The 13,553-nt window shown below is 41.2% G+C and overlaps 1 protein-coding gene across 11 annotated transcripts in view; it reads left to right on the forward strand.

Annotated features, from left to right (window-relative positions):
* Positions 1-13,553, forward strand: part of Zdhhc20 (zinc finger DHHC-type palmitoyltransferase 20) — a 74,717-nt gene that overhangs the window by 27,235 nt on the left and 33,929 nt on the right. For all 11 annotated transcript variants that reach the window (XM_045155000.1, XM_045154997.1, XM_045155001.1 and 8 more), the window contains 2 exons: positions 434-537; positions 9,992-10,112. In XM_045155000.1, the coding sequence (XP_045010935.1) occupies positions 434-537; positions 9,992-10,112 (225 nt within the window). The remainder of the gene's footprint in view (positions 1-433; positions 538-9,991; positions 10,113-13,553) is intronic.

The raw sequence follows: 13,553 nt of genomic DNA on the forward strand, positions 1-13,553 counted from the left end.
AAGGTATAATGACTGAGTGGTCAGTTGGGAGCGAATGTCTTTCATTCCAGCACTCTGTACTCTTTCCATTATCAAACCCTGTTCTGTTTCAAGGGAAAAAAACCACCCAAAATGGCCAAAGAAGTGTCTTTAGCTTAAATCCTCAGCAACTGAATATAACCAAATCTTGCCACAGTATATAATTTTTAGTCATAAACTTGTGGTTTATAAGTAAAGTTTATTTAATAGCCTTACATCTTTAAAATATAGGAGCAGAAATCTCTTGATGTGTACTACCACTGTATCATGCAAAGTGTTTATATATTTGATAGTTGAATAGATCTTAAAGTATTTATTATATTACATCTCTTGACCCAAATAATGTGTTCTAATGTAATGCTTTTTCCTGTTTCTACCTGGATTCAATGAAATATTATTTGTTTTTATTTACCAGGAAAGACCGTTGTTTACCTTGTGGCTTTCCATCTGTTCTTTGTTATGTTTGTATGGTCCTATTGGATGACAATATTCACATCTCCCGCTACCCCCTCCAAAGAGGTAAATTTAATGTTGATAAATTGGTAACTGATCATGGAATGGTTTTCCCTTGTGTTACCTTATGTAATGCATTTGTTGTGTTTTCATTCATAAAATTTCTTGGTAACTGTATTGTGAATGTGAGTCATTGGCTTGTTTCAGAGACAATGGATTGAGTCAGGTATAAAGAGTTTACTTTTTGAAACCCTTTTAGCATATTTTCTCAGGCATGAACAAATACGCCAAAACTAAAGAACAGGTTGTTACTGTGGGGAAAAATTGTTTGGGTTACATCTTGCTGTGACTACTTTTCTTCTGACTGGACATAATACTTGGGAAATAATGTAGGTAAACATTGATGCAAGTTTTATAGCTGGTGTGTCTCTTCTCTTGACAAACACAGCTAAATTCCTACTTCATTGAGCATGGTGGCACACACCTTATAAGCCTAACCTTTGTGAGGTTGAAGCCAGAAGATTGCCAATTCGAGGCCAACATGAGACATAATCAGAGTCCCGTCCCCCCCGCCCCTGTAGTTAGGTGTTGTAGGCCTTTACCACTGTGTCATCTCTCCAGCCCCAGGTTCCTGCCACATGATTCATACTCAAGTATTAGATGATAGTGACAGTGTATGTGTCTGTCTTCATGTTAACTTTTCAAAATTTATTAAAAGTTATAGATTAGGGGCTGGAGAGATGGCTTAGCGGTTAAGCGCTTGCCTGTGAAGCCTAAGGACCCCGGTTCGAGGCTCGGTTCCCCAGGTCCCACGTTAGCCAGATGCACAAGGGGGCGCACGCGTCTGGAGTTCGTTTGCAGAGGCTGGAAGCCCTGGCGCACCCATTCTCTCTCTCTCCCTCTATCTGTCTTTCTCTCTGTGTCTGTCACTCTCAAATAAATAAATAAAAAATAAAAAAGTTATAGATTAGGGCTGCCAGCCTGGGTTCAGTTCTCCAGTACCCATGTAAAGCCAGATGCACTATGAGGCCCATGTGTCCGGAGTTCGTTTACAGTTGATCATATATTTAAAAATACCAACTTTTACTTAACATTCTTATTTTAAAATGTTTATTTATTTAAGAGAGAGATTACGGGCATACCAAGGCCTCTAGCTACTAGAAATGAATGTGCCACCTTGTGCATATGGCTTACATGGTTACCGGGGAATTGAACTAGGGTCCTTAGGCTTCTCAGGCAAGCACTTTAACCGCTAAGCTATCTCTCCAGCCCCTATTGAACTTTATTTTTATTGACAACTTCTATAATTGTAAACAATATCCCATAATAATTCCCTCCCTTCCCCCATTTTCCCCTTTGAATCTCCGCTCTCCCTCATATCCCCTCCCCCACTCAATCAGTCTCTCTCTTATTTTGTTGTCATGATCTTTTCTTCCTATTATGATGGTTTTGTGTGGGTAGTGTCAAGCACTGTGAATAAAGAACATACATGTAGGAAAATACACATGTTTGCAGCAGTTCAAGAAATAGAACATCCCAGCACTAGGGAGGCAGAGGTAGGAGGATCGCTTTGAGTTTGAGGCCAGCCTGTAACTACCTAGTGAATTCCAGGTCATCCAGGGCTAAAGTGAGGCCCTACCTTAAAAAAAAAATACCAGGGCTGGAGAGATGGCTTAGCGGTTAAGCGCTTGCCTGTGAAGCCTAAGGACCCCTGTTCGAGGCTCAGTTCCCCGGGTCCCACGTTAGCCAGATGCACAAGGGGGCGCACGCGTCTGGAGTTCGTTTACAGAGGCTGGAAGCCCTGGCGCGCCCATTCTCTCTCTCTCCCTCCATCTGTCTTTCTCTCTATGTCTGTCGCTCTCAAATTAAAAAAAAACAAAAACAAAAACAGAACATTCACAACACTCTATCAACTCCCTCATGATTCCTCCAATCACCCACACCATGAGAAATCACTTCCATCTTACAACAACATAGATTTCATTTTGCTTGAGTAGTTACATGGTGGTTATTGTCATACATGTTTGTGTGTCTGACTTCATTAACATTTCATTTTTGGGGTGCATCTGTGCTCTTAGAGAACATTCATTTTCATTAGTATTTGTATTCAGTTATGGTATATAGTAGAACCATGTATTTACTTGGCCTATTTTTTACGGACATATAGAAAAGATTCTTTTTAGGTATTACGGATAGGGTTGCTATAAACATCCCAGTGCAAGTCTCTGGGATGTCTGGAGCACACTGGGGTAGTTCTCTCATAGAACTGTTATATCATGTTGCATGTGCATTGAACATTAGCAGATAAAGCCACATGGGCCACTTCCTAGGTTTTCTTTGGATCCTTTTGTTCTGAAAGGTAAAAATAAACCAAAAATCAGACTTAATGGCATGTATGCACACACGCATGCAAAACTACAAAAAAACACCCTTAGTGATTTCTTCCAAATGTTTTCTTTTGCCATTTGATAATAGTCAATCCTCAAAAGCTAAATTAAGCCAGGCATGATGGAGCACGCCTTTAATCCCAGCACTTAGGAGGCAGAGGTAGAAGGATTGCAGTGAATTTGAGGCCAGCCTGGAACTGCAGAATGAGTTCCAGGTCAACCTGGACTAGAGCAAGACCCTACCTTGGAAAAGAAGACGTTAAGTTACAGCACTGGGGCTCAAGCACAATGACCTGAATTTGGATCCCCAGAACCCACGTAAAAGCTGGGCATGGTAGACCACACCTGTAATCTCAGCACTAGGGAGGCAGAGACAAGAGGATCTTTCTAGTTTATCTAGCCAAATCTGTGAGCCTTAAATACAGTGAGAGGCCCTGTCTAAAAAAGTAAGGTAGAAGCCGAGCGTGGTGGCAGATGCCTTTAATCCCAGCACTCAGGAGGCAGAGGTAGGAGGACCACTGTGAGTTCAAGGCCACCCTGAGAAACTAAGTGAATTCCAGGTCAGCCTGGACTAGTATGAGACCCTACCTCGAAAAACCAAAAAAAAAAGAAGGTACCTGATTTTGACCTTTGTTTTCTACATCCATTTACATATGTGTACACAGACACATGCAAAAACAATGTGTGTACATTGCACATTCCAATTCCATCCTTTTTTTGTTTGTTTGTTTGTTTGTTTGTTTTGTTTTTCCAGGTAAGCTCTTGCTATAGCCCAGGCTGACCTGGAATTCATTATGTAGTCTTAGGTTGGCCTTGATCATGGCGATCCTCCTACCTCGGCCCCCCCCCACCCCCAAGTGCTGGGATTAAACGTGTGCATCACCATGCCCAGCTCCCACTGAATAGAAATTTTAATTTTAATTTTAATAAGATAGAGGTTGAGAAGCCAAATTCTATTACTTATTTATTTATTTATTTTATTTTTGTGAGAGAGGGAGAGAGAATGGGCATGCCAGGACCTTCAGCTACTGCAGTTGAACTCCAGACGTGTGCACCACCTTGTGTGCATGTGCAACCTTGTGTGCTTGTGTCACCTTGTGTGTCTGGTTTACACAGGATCTGGAGAGTCAGACACAGGTCCTTAGGCTTCACAAGCAAGCGCTGTAAGTGCTAAGTCATCTCTCCAGCCCAAGAAGCCAAATTCTAGAGTCGAGACCCTATACCACTTGCTAGCTGTGCAACTTTGGAGACTTTATGTCTTTCTGTAAAATGATAAGCATAGTAGTAGTTCATAACCCGTGGATTTTTGTAGGGATTGGATAAATTTATATAATATGTAAAGTACTTTCAGAATAGCCTAACATAAGAAGTTCTATTTAAATGGCTTTATATCTACTCTACCACTCATCCTCATTGCTCAAGCCTTTATGTAGTGATGCTACCATGCAGCTTACTTGATACTGTTATCTGTTTGTTTAATTTAATTGTTTTTTTTTTTTTTTTTTTTTTTTTTTTGGTTTTTTGAGGTAGAATCTTGTAGCCCAGGCTGACCTGGAATTCACTATGTAGTCTCAGGGTGACCTCAAACTCACAGTGATCCTCCTACTTCTGCCTCCTAAGTGCTGGGATTAAAGGAGTGTGACACCACACTTGGCCCTGCTTGTTTATTTCTTGTCCCCCCCCCCCCCAAGTAAGTTCTCTAGCCCAGGCTGGCCTTGAACTCATCTTGATTCTTCTACCTCAGCCTCCTGAGTGCTGGGTTTAAAGGTGTGCACCACTGTTGCAGTCAGGTTCTCATTGCTGGTAGAAATCAACCAACTAAGAGCAGCTTGTGGGAAGAAGAGGTTTATTTTAGCTTACAGGCTCAAGGAGAAGCTACACGATGGCAGGGGAAGACGATGGCATGAGCAGAGGGTGGACATAACCCCTTGGCCAACATAAGGTGGACCTTATGTTGGCAACAGGAGAGTATGCCAAACACTGGCATGGAGAAACTGGCTATAACACCCATAAGCCCGCCCCCAACAATACACTGCCTCCAGGAGGCTTTAATTTCCAATCGTCATCAGCTGAGGAACCTAGCATCCAGAACACCTAAGTTTATGGGGGACATCTGAAAAAAACTACCACATCCACCATTCCCAGCTCATGTTACTACTGCCTTTTTTTTTTTTTTTTGGTTTTTCGAGGTAGGATCTCACTCTGGTCCAGGCTGACCTGGAATTAACTCTGTCATCTCAGGGTGGCCTTGAATTCATGGCAATCCTCCTACCTCTGCCTCCCAAGTGCTGGGATTAAAGGCGTGCGCCACCACGCCCGGCCTTGCCTTTTTGTTTTGATCTTATTAAATTGCACAATCTTTGAGGTAGAGAGATTTCCACTATGTTTCCCACTTTGCTCTTCCCCTGGGACATACAGAAAATCTGGCACATGGTGTGTAGTTGACAAATGCTGAATGAATTATTATTTTCCTCAAGAATCAGGTAACCTAAGCTCTATTGACAGCAACAAAAAAAAAGAAAAAAGAAATTTATGTTTGTTTCTCACTTAGCTTATATACTCTCATTGAGACAGAACTATAAGAAATTATTGCAAAGCTGTGAGCTTGATGCTAAGCAGAGCTATTTTAGAAGGATTTTGAGGTCAGAGATGAAAGCTCTTAAGAGATCATGCCTAGGGGAATTGATTAGGTTTAAAAGCAAAGTTTTAGGGCTGGAGAGATGGCTCAGCGGTTAACTGTGCACTTGCCTGTGAAGCCTAAGGACCCCAGTTTGAGGCTCGATTCCCCAGGGCCCACATTAGCCAGATGCACAAGGGGGTGCATGCGTCTAGAGTTTGTTTGCAGTGGCTGGAGGCCCTGGTGCACCCATTCTCTCTCTCTCTCTCTCTGTCTATCTATCTATCTGCCTGTTTCTCTCTCTCTGTTACTCTCAAATAAATAAATAAAAATGAATAAAATATTTTAAATTTTTTTTAAAAAAAAAACAAAGTTTTAGAGGAAGTTAGGTTACAAAAACAGGATTTTTTTTTTCTGCTAACATTCACTGAGTGCCTACCCAGTGTCTGATTCTGCTAAGGTCCGGATAAATAGGATTACAAGGTAGACCTGATCTCTAAATTTAAAGACAAAAACAAATTTAAGTAAACAACAGAATAATTACAAACTGATAGATTTAGATAAATTTAAAGAGCATAATATGGTAGCAGAACTGTCCAGCCTGTAGGTCACAAAAACATACACATTTGTTCTGCATACTATCAGCACCACTCCGCCATCTACAAAAATCCTGCACGAGAACCGTGTGCTTTACAGCTTTACGGTGGGCCTCATTCAGTGTTCTCCTGGGCTGACATCATCACAAGGTAAAGGTTGACTTTGTGGAGGAAAAAGCTTCATTAGGTAGAAGTACCAAATAGTCACTGAGGACATGGAGTCCAAGCTGGGGCCATGTTAAATATGTGTAAATTTGTTTGAAAGAAGAGACTATGTGAATAAAAATACAGAAAAAAAGAAAAGAAAAAAATAAATTTAAACAAAGAAGAGAATATGTGTGTGCCAAGGCTTCCTGCCACTGCAAATGAACTCCACCCAGATGCATACACCACATGTCTGGCTGCACATGAGACAGGAATTGTACCCAGACCATCAGGCTTTACAAGCAAACAGTTTTAACCATTAAGCCATCTCTCTAGCCCTTAGCTGGGACCCTTTATCAACATCACTTCTCTTGAACTTCCTGAAAGAAAAATCTTTGGTTTACTGCTTTATTCCCATTGTCTATTTCCCATTAACTCATATTCCCATTGACCTACATATATAAAAGTTTCATCCTTTTTTTGTTTTTCTTTTTAAGGAAAGGTCTCACTCTAGCCTAGGCTGACCTGGAACTCACTATGTAGTCCCAGGCTGGCCTCAAACTCACAGTGATCCTCCTGCCTCTGCTTCTCAAATGTTAGGATTAAAGGTGTGTACCACCACAGCTGGCTGTTTTATCCTTTTCAAAAAATAAAAATTGGATTCATCTGGTTATAATCCTACGGAAGTTGCCAGATTGCTGCAAGATACAGATCATCCTCATGGTACTCAAGACTTCTTTTTTTTTTAATTTTTTTAATTTTTGTACTCAGTGAAAGCAGTCAGGTTGGTACCATTGTTAGCCTCCTCCCTGTCCTCCCCCCCAAACTCAAGACTTTTCATGAGCTGGTCTTATTAACTTCATCTCCATTGCTTCTGCGTGGGCTCTGTCCAGTCCAACACATCAGGCTATTTTCTCACACTTGGGTTTCTCACACTCTGTTCCCTATCTTTTCCTTCCTTTCCTCCCTCCCCCTCTCTTCTTTTTCCCTCTCTATCTTCACACACACACATACACACAAATCTTTAAAGTTTTTGTTCTGTTCTATTATTCATCAGAAATTCTAGTATGCCTAACATTTTTTAGTTTAAGCATCTCCTATTATATAACATTCGTTTAAAAAATAATAGTGATGATTAAAACACATATTAAGGGCTGGAAGAATGGCTTAGCGGTTAAGGCACTTGCCTGCAAAGCCAAAGGACCCAAGTTCACTTCCCCAGGACCCATATAAGCCAGATGTACAAGGTGGCACATGGATCTGCAGTTCATTTGCAGTGGCTGGAAGCCCTGATGTACCCATTCTCTCCCTTTCCCTTCTTCCCTCTCTCTCTCTCTCTCATAAATAAATAAATAAAAATTAAAAGAAAAACATGTCAAACTGATATCTGGGATACAACCACAGGCTAGGAATATGACAGGGGAATCTGTTGAGATTTTACAAGGAAACTAAAATGTGATCAGACCCTCTTGTGCCCAAATATGTATTAAACATCATACCTTATGATCTTGTTTCTAAAAGTATTTTTAAGGGGAGATGAATTTTAAGATATTTATAGGAAGTTAGATTTTAAAACAAACTTTTCAAACTGAACTTTAAGATTGTGTGATTCATGCATAACTGCTTTCTCTCCTGTTCATTTTGATTGTGGAAGCCATCTAAATAGACTCTTATTTCTTAAAGTACTGTGCTTGTTCAGGTCAGAATAACAATTTCTAAAATTTTGGACCATTTATGTTAGCAATATATAGAAAAATATTCTAGAGAAGAGTATAAAAGACTTCTCTATCTTGCCTGGTATGGTGGCGCATACCTTTAATCCCAGTACTCAGGAAGCTGAGGTAGGAGAATTACTATGAGTTTGAGGTCAGCCTGAGACTACATAGGGAGTTCCAGGTCAGCCTGGGCTAGAGTGAGACCCTACCTCAAAAACCAACAACAACAACAAAAAAGCTATCTCTACCAGTATTTCTGTACTCTGAAAATTCCTTAATCCTCTTGGGTTCATGATCTCTCTAGCCCAAGCTATTTCCTTACCTATAACAGAATAAATAGAACATAGCTATTAGCAGGGATGGGTGGTTCAGGTATTTAAGTTATTATGTAGACAAGGCTACTCCTTAAGTGTACATAGATGAAATTCCAGTTATAAGCCTTGAGCTTTTTTTTTTTAATTTATTTATTTATTAATTAGAGACAGAGAGAGAGGAGGAAGAGAATGGGTATGCTAGGACCTCCAGCCACTAGAAAGAAACTCCAGATGCATTCACCCCCTTGTGCATCTGGCTTACTTGGGTGCTGGGAAATCGAACCTGGGTCCTTGGGCTTTGCAGGCAAATGCCTTAACCACTAAGCCATCTCTCTAGCCCAATAATTATAAGCTTAAGGCCAGCCTGAGCTACATAGTCAGGTGCTATCTCAAAAGAAATGTACCAAAGGCTGTCTCATTATGGGTTAAACACTAACTTAAACACTTGAAAACCAGGATCTAGGGTAATGACTCAGTGGCTAAAGGCATTTTCTTACAAAGCCTCATGGCCCAAGTTCATTTCCACAGCACCCACATAAAGGCCAGATGTAAAGTGCCTTGTACATCAGTGATCGCAAGGCAGAATTGGGAGAATCTGAAGCTTACAGGCCTAGCTGGTCTGGCAATTTGTTTGTCTCAAAGAAGATGGAGCATAGACATTTCAAAGTTGTTCTTTGACTACAAGCACATATGGCATGCATATTCATACATGCACATATTAAAAAAAACAACGAGCCAGGCATGGTGGCGCATGCCTTTAATCCCGGCTCTCAGGAGGCAGAGGTAGGAGGATCACCATGAGTTCGAGGCCAGCCTGGACTAGAGTAAAACCCTACCTCGAAAAAAAAAAAAAGGCTGGAGAGATTGCTTAGTGGTTAAGACGCTTGCCTGCAAAACCAAAGGACCCAGGTTCAATTCAGGACCCCTGTAAGCCAGATGAACAAAGTGGTGCATGCATCTAGAGTTTGTTTGCAGTGGCTAGAGGACTTAGTGTGCCCATTCTTTCTCCATCTGCCCCTTTCTCAAAGAAATAAATAAGAACAGAAACACATCTAAAAGGAATCTTCCATTTAGAAAGAAGGCTGTGTTTGCAGTTTTAGTCCTTGGTTATCCTGGGAAGAGAAGCAAGTAGTTGATTCACTTCTTTCTTTGTTTTTTTTGAGGTAGGATCTTTCTCTAGCCCAGGCTGACCTGGAATTCACCAGATTCACTTCTTAAAAATAGAAAATAGTGAATGAATGACTTGTTGACCTTTGAGGCATTTGGCCAAAAATAAGTGTGATTCACTTATGGTGATTTCCCTATCACCAACGCATATCAATCTTCCGGTGTCCTTTTAAAACTTAACAAGTAATCTATAGTAACTTTCACTGTTTTATTTATTTTCTGGCCTTTTGTTGTTGTTGAGACAAGGCACACCGTAGAGAGAATGGGTGTGCAAGGGCTTCTAGCCACTGCAAACTCACTCTTTACACATGTGCTACCTTGTGCATCTGGCTTATGTGGGTACTGGGGAATTGAACCTGGGTCCTTAGGCTTCCTAGCCAAGCACCTTTAACCACTAAGCCATGTCTCCAGCCCTGCATGTAGTTTTTGCTATAGTGCACTGAGTTGTTTGAAAGCTATTTTTGCCTTCATGAAACAGACTATTTTGTTCTATTCTGCCTGTGTAAGTAAACCTTTGTGTGAGCATGATAGGGGTTAACATCTTGGGATTTAAACATTTAGTATTTATCTTTCTTTATAGTTCTATTTGTCCCATTCTGAAAAGGAACGTTATGAAAAAGAATTCAGCCAAGAAAGACAGCAAGAAATTCTGAGAAGAGTTGCAAGAGATTTACCTGTCTATACCACCTCAGCTTCAAAAAGTAAGTAAAACAATCCAAGGTTTCCTTCCCAGAGGATTTTTAAGTGTCTTTCTTTCTGCCAAGATGCATTTTGACTGCTCATTGGGTATATACGGGGATTGCCACAAGGAACGTCCATAGAAGGAAGTTTTCTGTTTTTGGGTCTTCTGTTGTATTTCAGACCGAGATAGATATAGGGTTATGTCAATATGGATTGTGTTTTATTTGCAGAGAAAGAGTCTATGGGCATAGCAGGGCCTCTTGCCACTGCAAATAAACTCCAAGTACTTGTGCCGCTTGGTCAATTTAGCTTTATGTAGTTACCGAGGAATGGAACCTGTGCTGGCAGGCTTTGCAAGAAAGTGTCGGTAACCACTGTACCTCCTCTTCAACCCCTCAATATAGATTTTTAAGGGGCTTCACTTTAATATAACTTCAAATATTCCCAATAAAATATAATTTGGAAATTCTGGTTTGAATATGTGTGTCAGTGCTGAATATTTTAAAAAATTAGATATATTAATAATGGGGAGAAGCAAAGACATAAAGGGAATAAACTTAAAAAATAAAATTGAGGGCTGGAGAGATGGCTTAGCAGTTCAGTGCTTGTCTGTGAAGCCTAAGGACCCTGGTTTGAGGCTCAATTCCCCAGGACCCACATAAGCCAGATACACAAGGGGGTGCACACATCTGGAGTTCATTTGCAGTGGATGGAAGCCCTGACATGCCCATTCCCCCCCCCACCCTTTCTCTCTCTGTTGGTATCAAATAAATTTTTTTTTTAAAGTTTTAAAAAAATAAAATTGATAGCTGGATGATGGGAGGCAGAGGTTGGAGGATTGCTGTGAGTTTGAGGCTACCCTGAGGCTACATAGTGAATTCAAGGTCAGCTTGGGCTAGAGCAAGACCCTACCTTGAATGTCCCCCCCCCAAAAATAAAGGCATAAGCTTACTTGCAAAGCGTACCAGCTTGGGTTTGATTCCTCAGTACCCAGGTAAAGCCAGATACACAAAGTAGCACATGTATCCGGAATTCATTTCTAGTGGCAAGAGGTCCTGGTACACCCGTATGTATGTATGTATGTATGTATGTATGTATGTATGTATGTATGTATACACACACACACACACTCTTTCTCTCTCTCTCTCTCTCTCTCTCTCTCTCTCTCTTGCTTCCTCCCTTCCTTTCTCCTCACAAATAAAAAAATAAATATATGGGGTGGGGAGAGGCAGGTAGAGAGAGAGAGAATGAGCGTGTCAGGCCATCCAGCCACTACAAACAAACTCCAGATGCACAAAGTGGCGCATGTGTCTGGAGTTTGTTTACAGTGGCTGAAGGCCCAGGTGTGCCCATTCTCTCTATATATGTATATATATGCCTCTCTCTAAATAAATAAATAAGTTTTTAAAAAAAGTTTTAAAAATCAGTTGATACTACAAGGCCAAACTGTGAGCACAGGTTTGCCTTTGCCTGGCTTCTACTTGCTTGCGTCCTCTGACACTGCTTTTGCTGAGGCAACAGTATCATTTACTTGGGAGATTAGCCCTGATAGAGAGGAGGCTAACTGGCCTAGCTGGGGCTTAAGTATAGGAAATTGTTGTAAATTATGTATCATAGTTCATTAACTGTTTCAAATACATATTTAAATTTTTTTTGGTTTATTTATTTATTTATTTATTTGAGAGCGACAGACAAAGAGGCAGAGAGAGAGAAAGAGAGAGAATGGGCGCGCCAGGGCCTCCAGCCACTGCAGACAAATTCCAGACGCGTGCACCCCCTTGTGCATCTGGCTAACGTGGGTCCTGTGGAATTGAGCCTCGAACCGGGGTCCTTAGGCTTCACAGGCAAGCGCTTAGCCGCTAAACCATCTCTCCAGCCCCAAATAAATATTTGTGTGTTGGTATTTTAGTTTTCAGGTATATGGTGGCACACACCTTTAATCCCAGCACTTGGGAGGCAATGGTAGAAGGATTCTGTGAGTTCAAGGCCAACCTAGGCTACAGTGAGACCCTTCCTCGAAAAAATAAGCAAACAAAAATATACATAGGGGCCAGGCGTGGCGGCTCACGCCTTTAATCCCAGTTTTCGGGAGGCAGAAGTAGGAGGATCACTGAGTTCGAGGCCACCCTGAAACTACATAGTGAATTTCAGGTTAGTCTAGACTAGAGTGAGACCCTACTTCGAAAAAAAACAAACAACAATAACTATATATATATACACATACATACACACATACATATATATACATGCATACACACATATGGGCTGGAGATATGGCTTAGTGGTTAAGGCTCTTGCTTGCAAAACCAAAGGATCCAGTTTTGATTGCCCAGTACCCACATTAAGTCAGATGCACGATATGGCATATGAGTCTGCAGTTCTTTTGTAGTGGCTACAGGCCCTTGCATACCTATTCTCTTTCTTTCACTCTCAAATAAATAAATCAAATGTGTGTATACATATATATGTATATACGTGTACATACATGTATATGTATATAGTCCTAGCACATGTGACTCAGGATACCTTCAGACACATCAAGTTGAATCCATACCGACACAGAAAGGTTATGTTACTTGTTCAAGATCCATAGCTCAGTGGTTGAGTGCTTGCCTAGCATGTGTGAGGCCCTGGATCCAATCCCCAGTACCACCAAAATAAAAAATGAAGTTGAACCAGGCATGGTGGCCATGCCTTTAATCTTAGCACTTGGGAGGCTGAGGTACTAAGATCACTGTGAGTTCAAGGCCACCCTGAGACTACATAGTGAATTCCAGGCTAACCTGGTCTATAGCAAGACCCTAAAAAACAACAGCAACAAAAGTTGATATACACAGTGTGACTAAACGAGATATGGATCCAGGTGGCTCACTTCTGACCCCACTGGGCTTCTCAACTGTGGATCGCCTAGAAGGCGATCTTTGCAATTGGGTGCAGATTGTGACTCCCAACTGCTATATTACAGTAGAGCATAAAAATGTATTGTAGATCACACCCTTGTTTTTCCATTACTAGTGCAACTTGATGTGGCCACTTGTGCATTGTTCTCACAGACCTCAGGTGAAGCCAGAATTCTTGACTTGTCACAGAGAGTTCAGAATTACAAAATAAAATTAGAGTTTATTAGGAAAATATGTTTTTGGGCTAGAAAGATAGCTCAGTGATTAAAGGTGTTTGCTTTCCAAGCCTGCTGTGAGTTTGAGGCCAGCCTAAGACTACATAGTGAATTCCAGGTCAGCCTGGGCTACAGCAAGACCCTACCTCAAACAAACAAACAAACAAACAAAAAGAAAGCAGGGTGTGGTGGTGCACACCTTTAATTCCAGCACTTAGGAGGCAGAGGTAGGAGGACCTCCATGAGTTTGAGGCCACCCTGAGACTATATAGTGAGTTCTAGGGCAGCCTGGTCTAGTGTGAAACCCTACCTTGAACCCCTCTCAAAAAAAAAAAGAACCCAAAAA

Source organism: Jaculus jaculus, chromosome 7, assembly GCF_020740685.1.
Source record: "Jaculus jaculus isolate mJacJac1 chromosome 7, mJacJac1.mat.Y.cur, whole genome shotgun sequence".
In the NCBI taxonomy this organism is placed as follows: Eukaryota; Metazoa; Chordata; class Mammalia; order Rodentia; family Dipodidae; genus Jaculus; species Jaculus jaculus.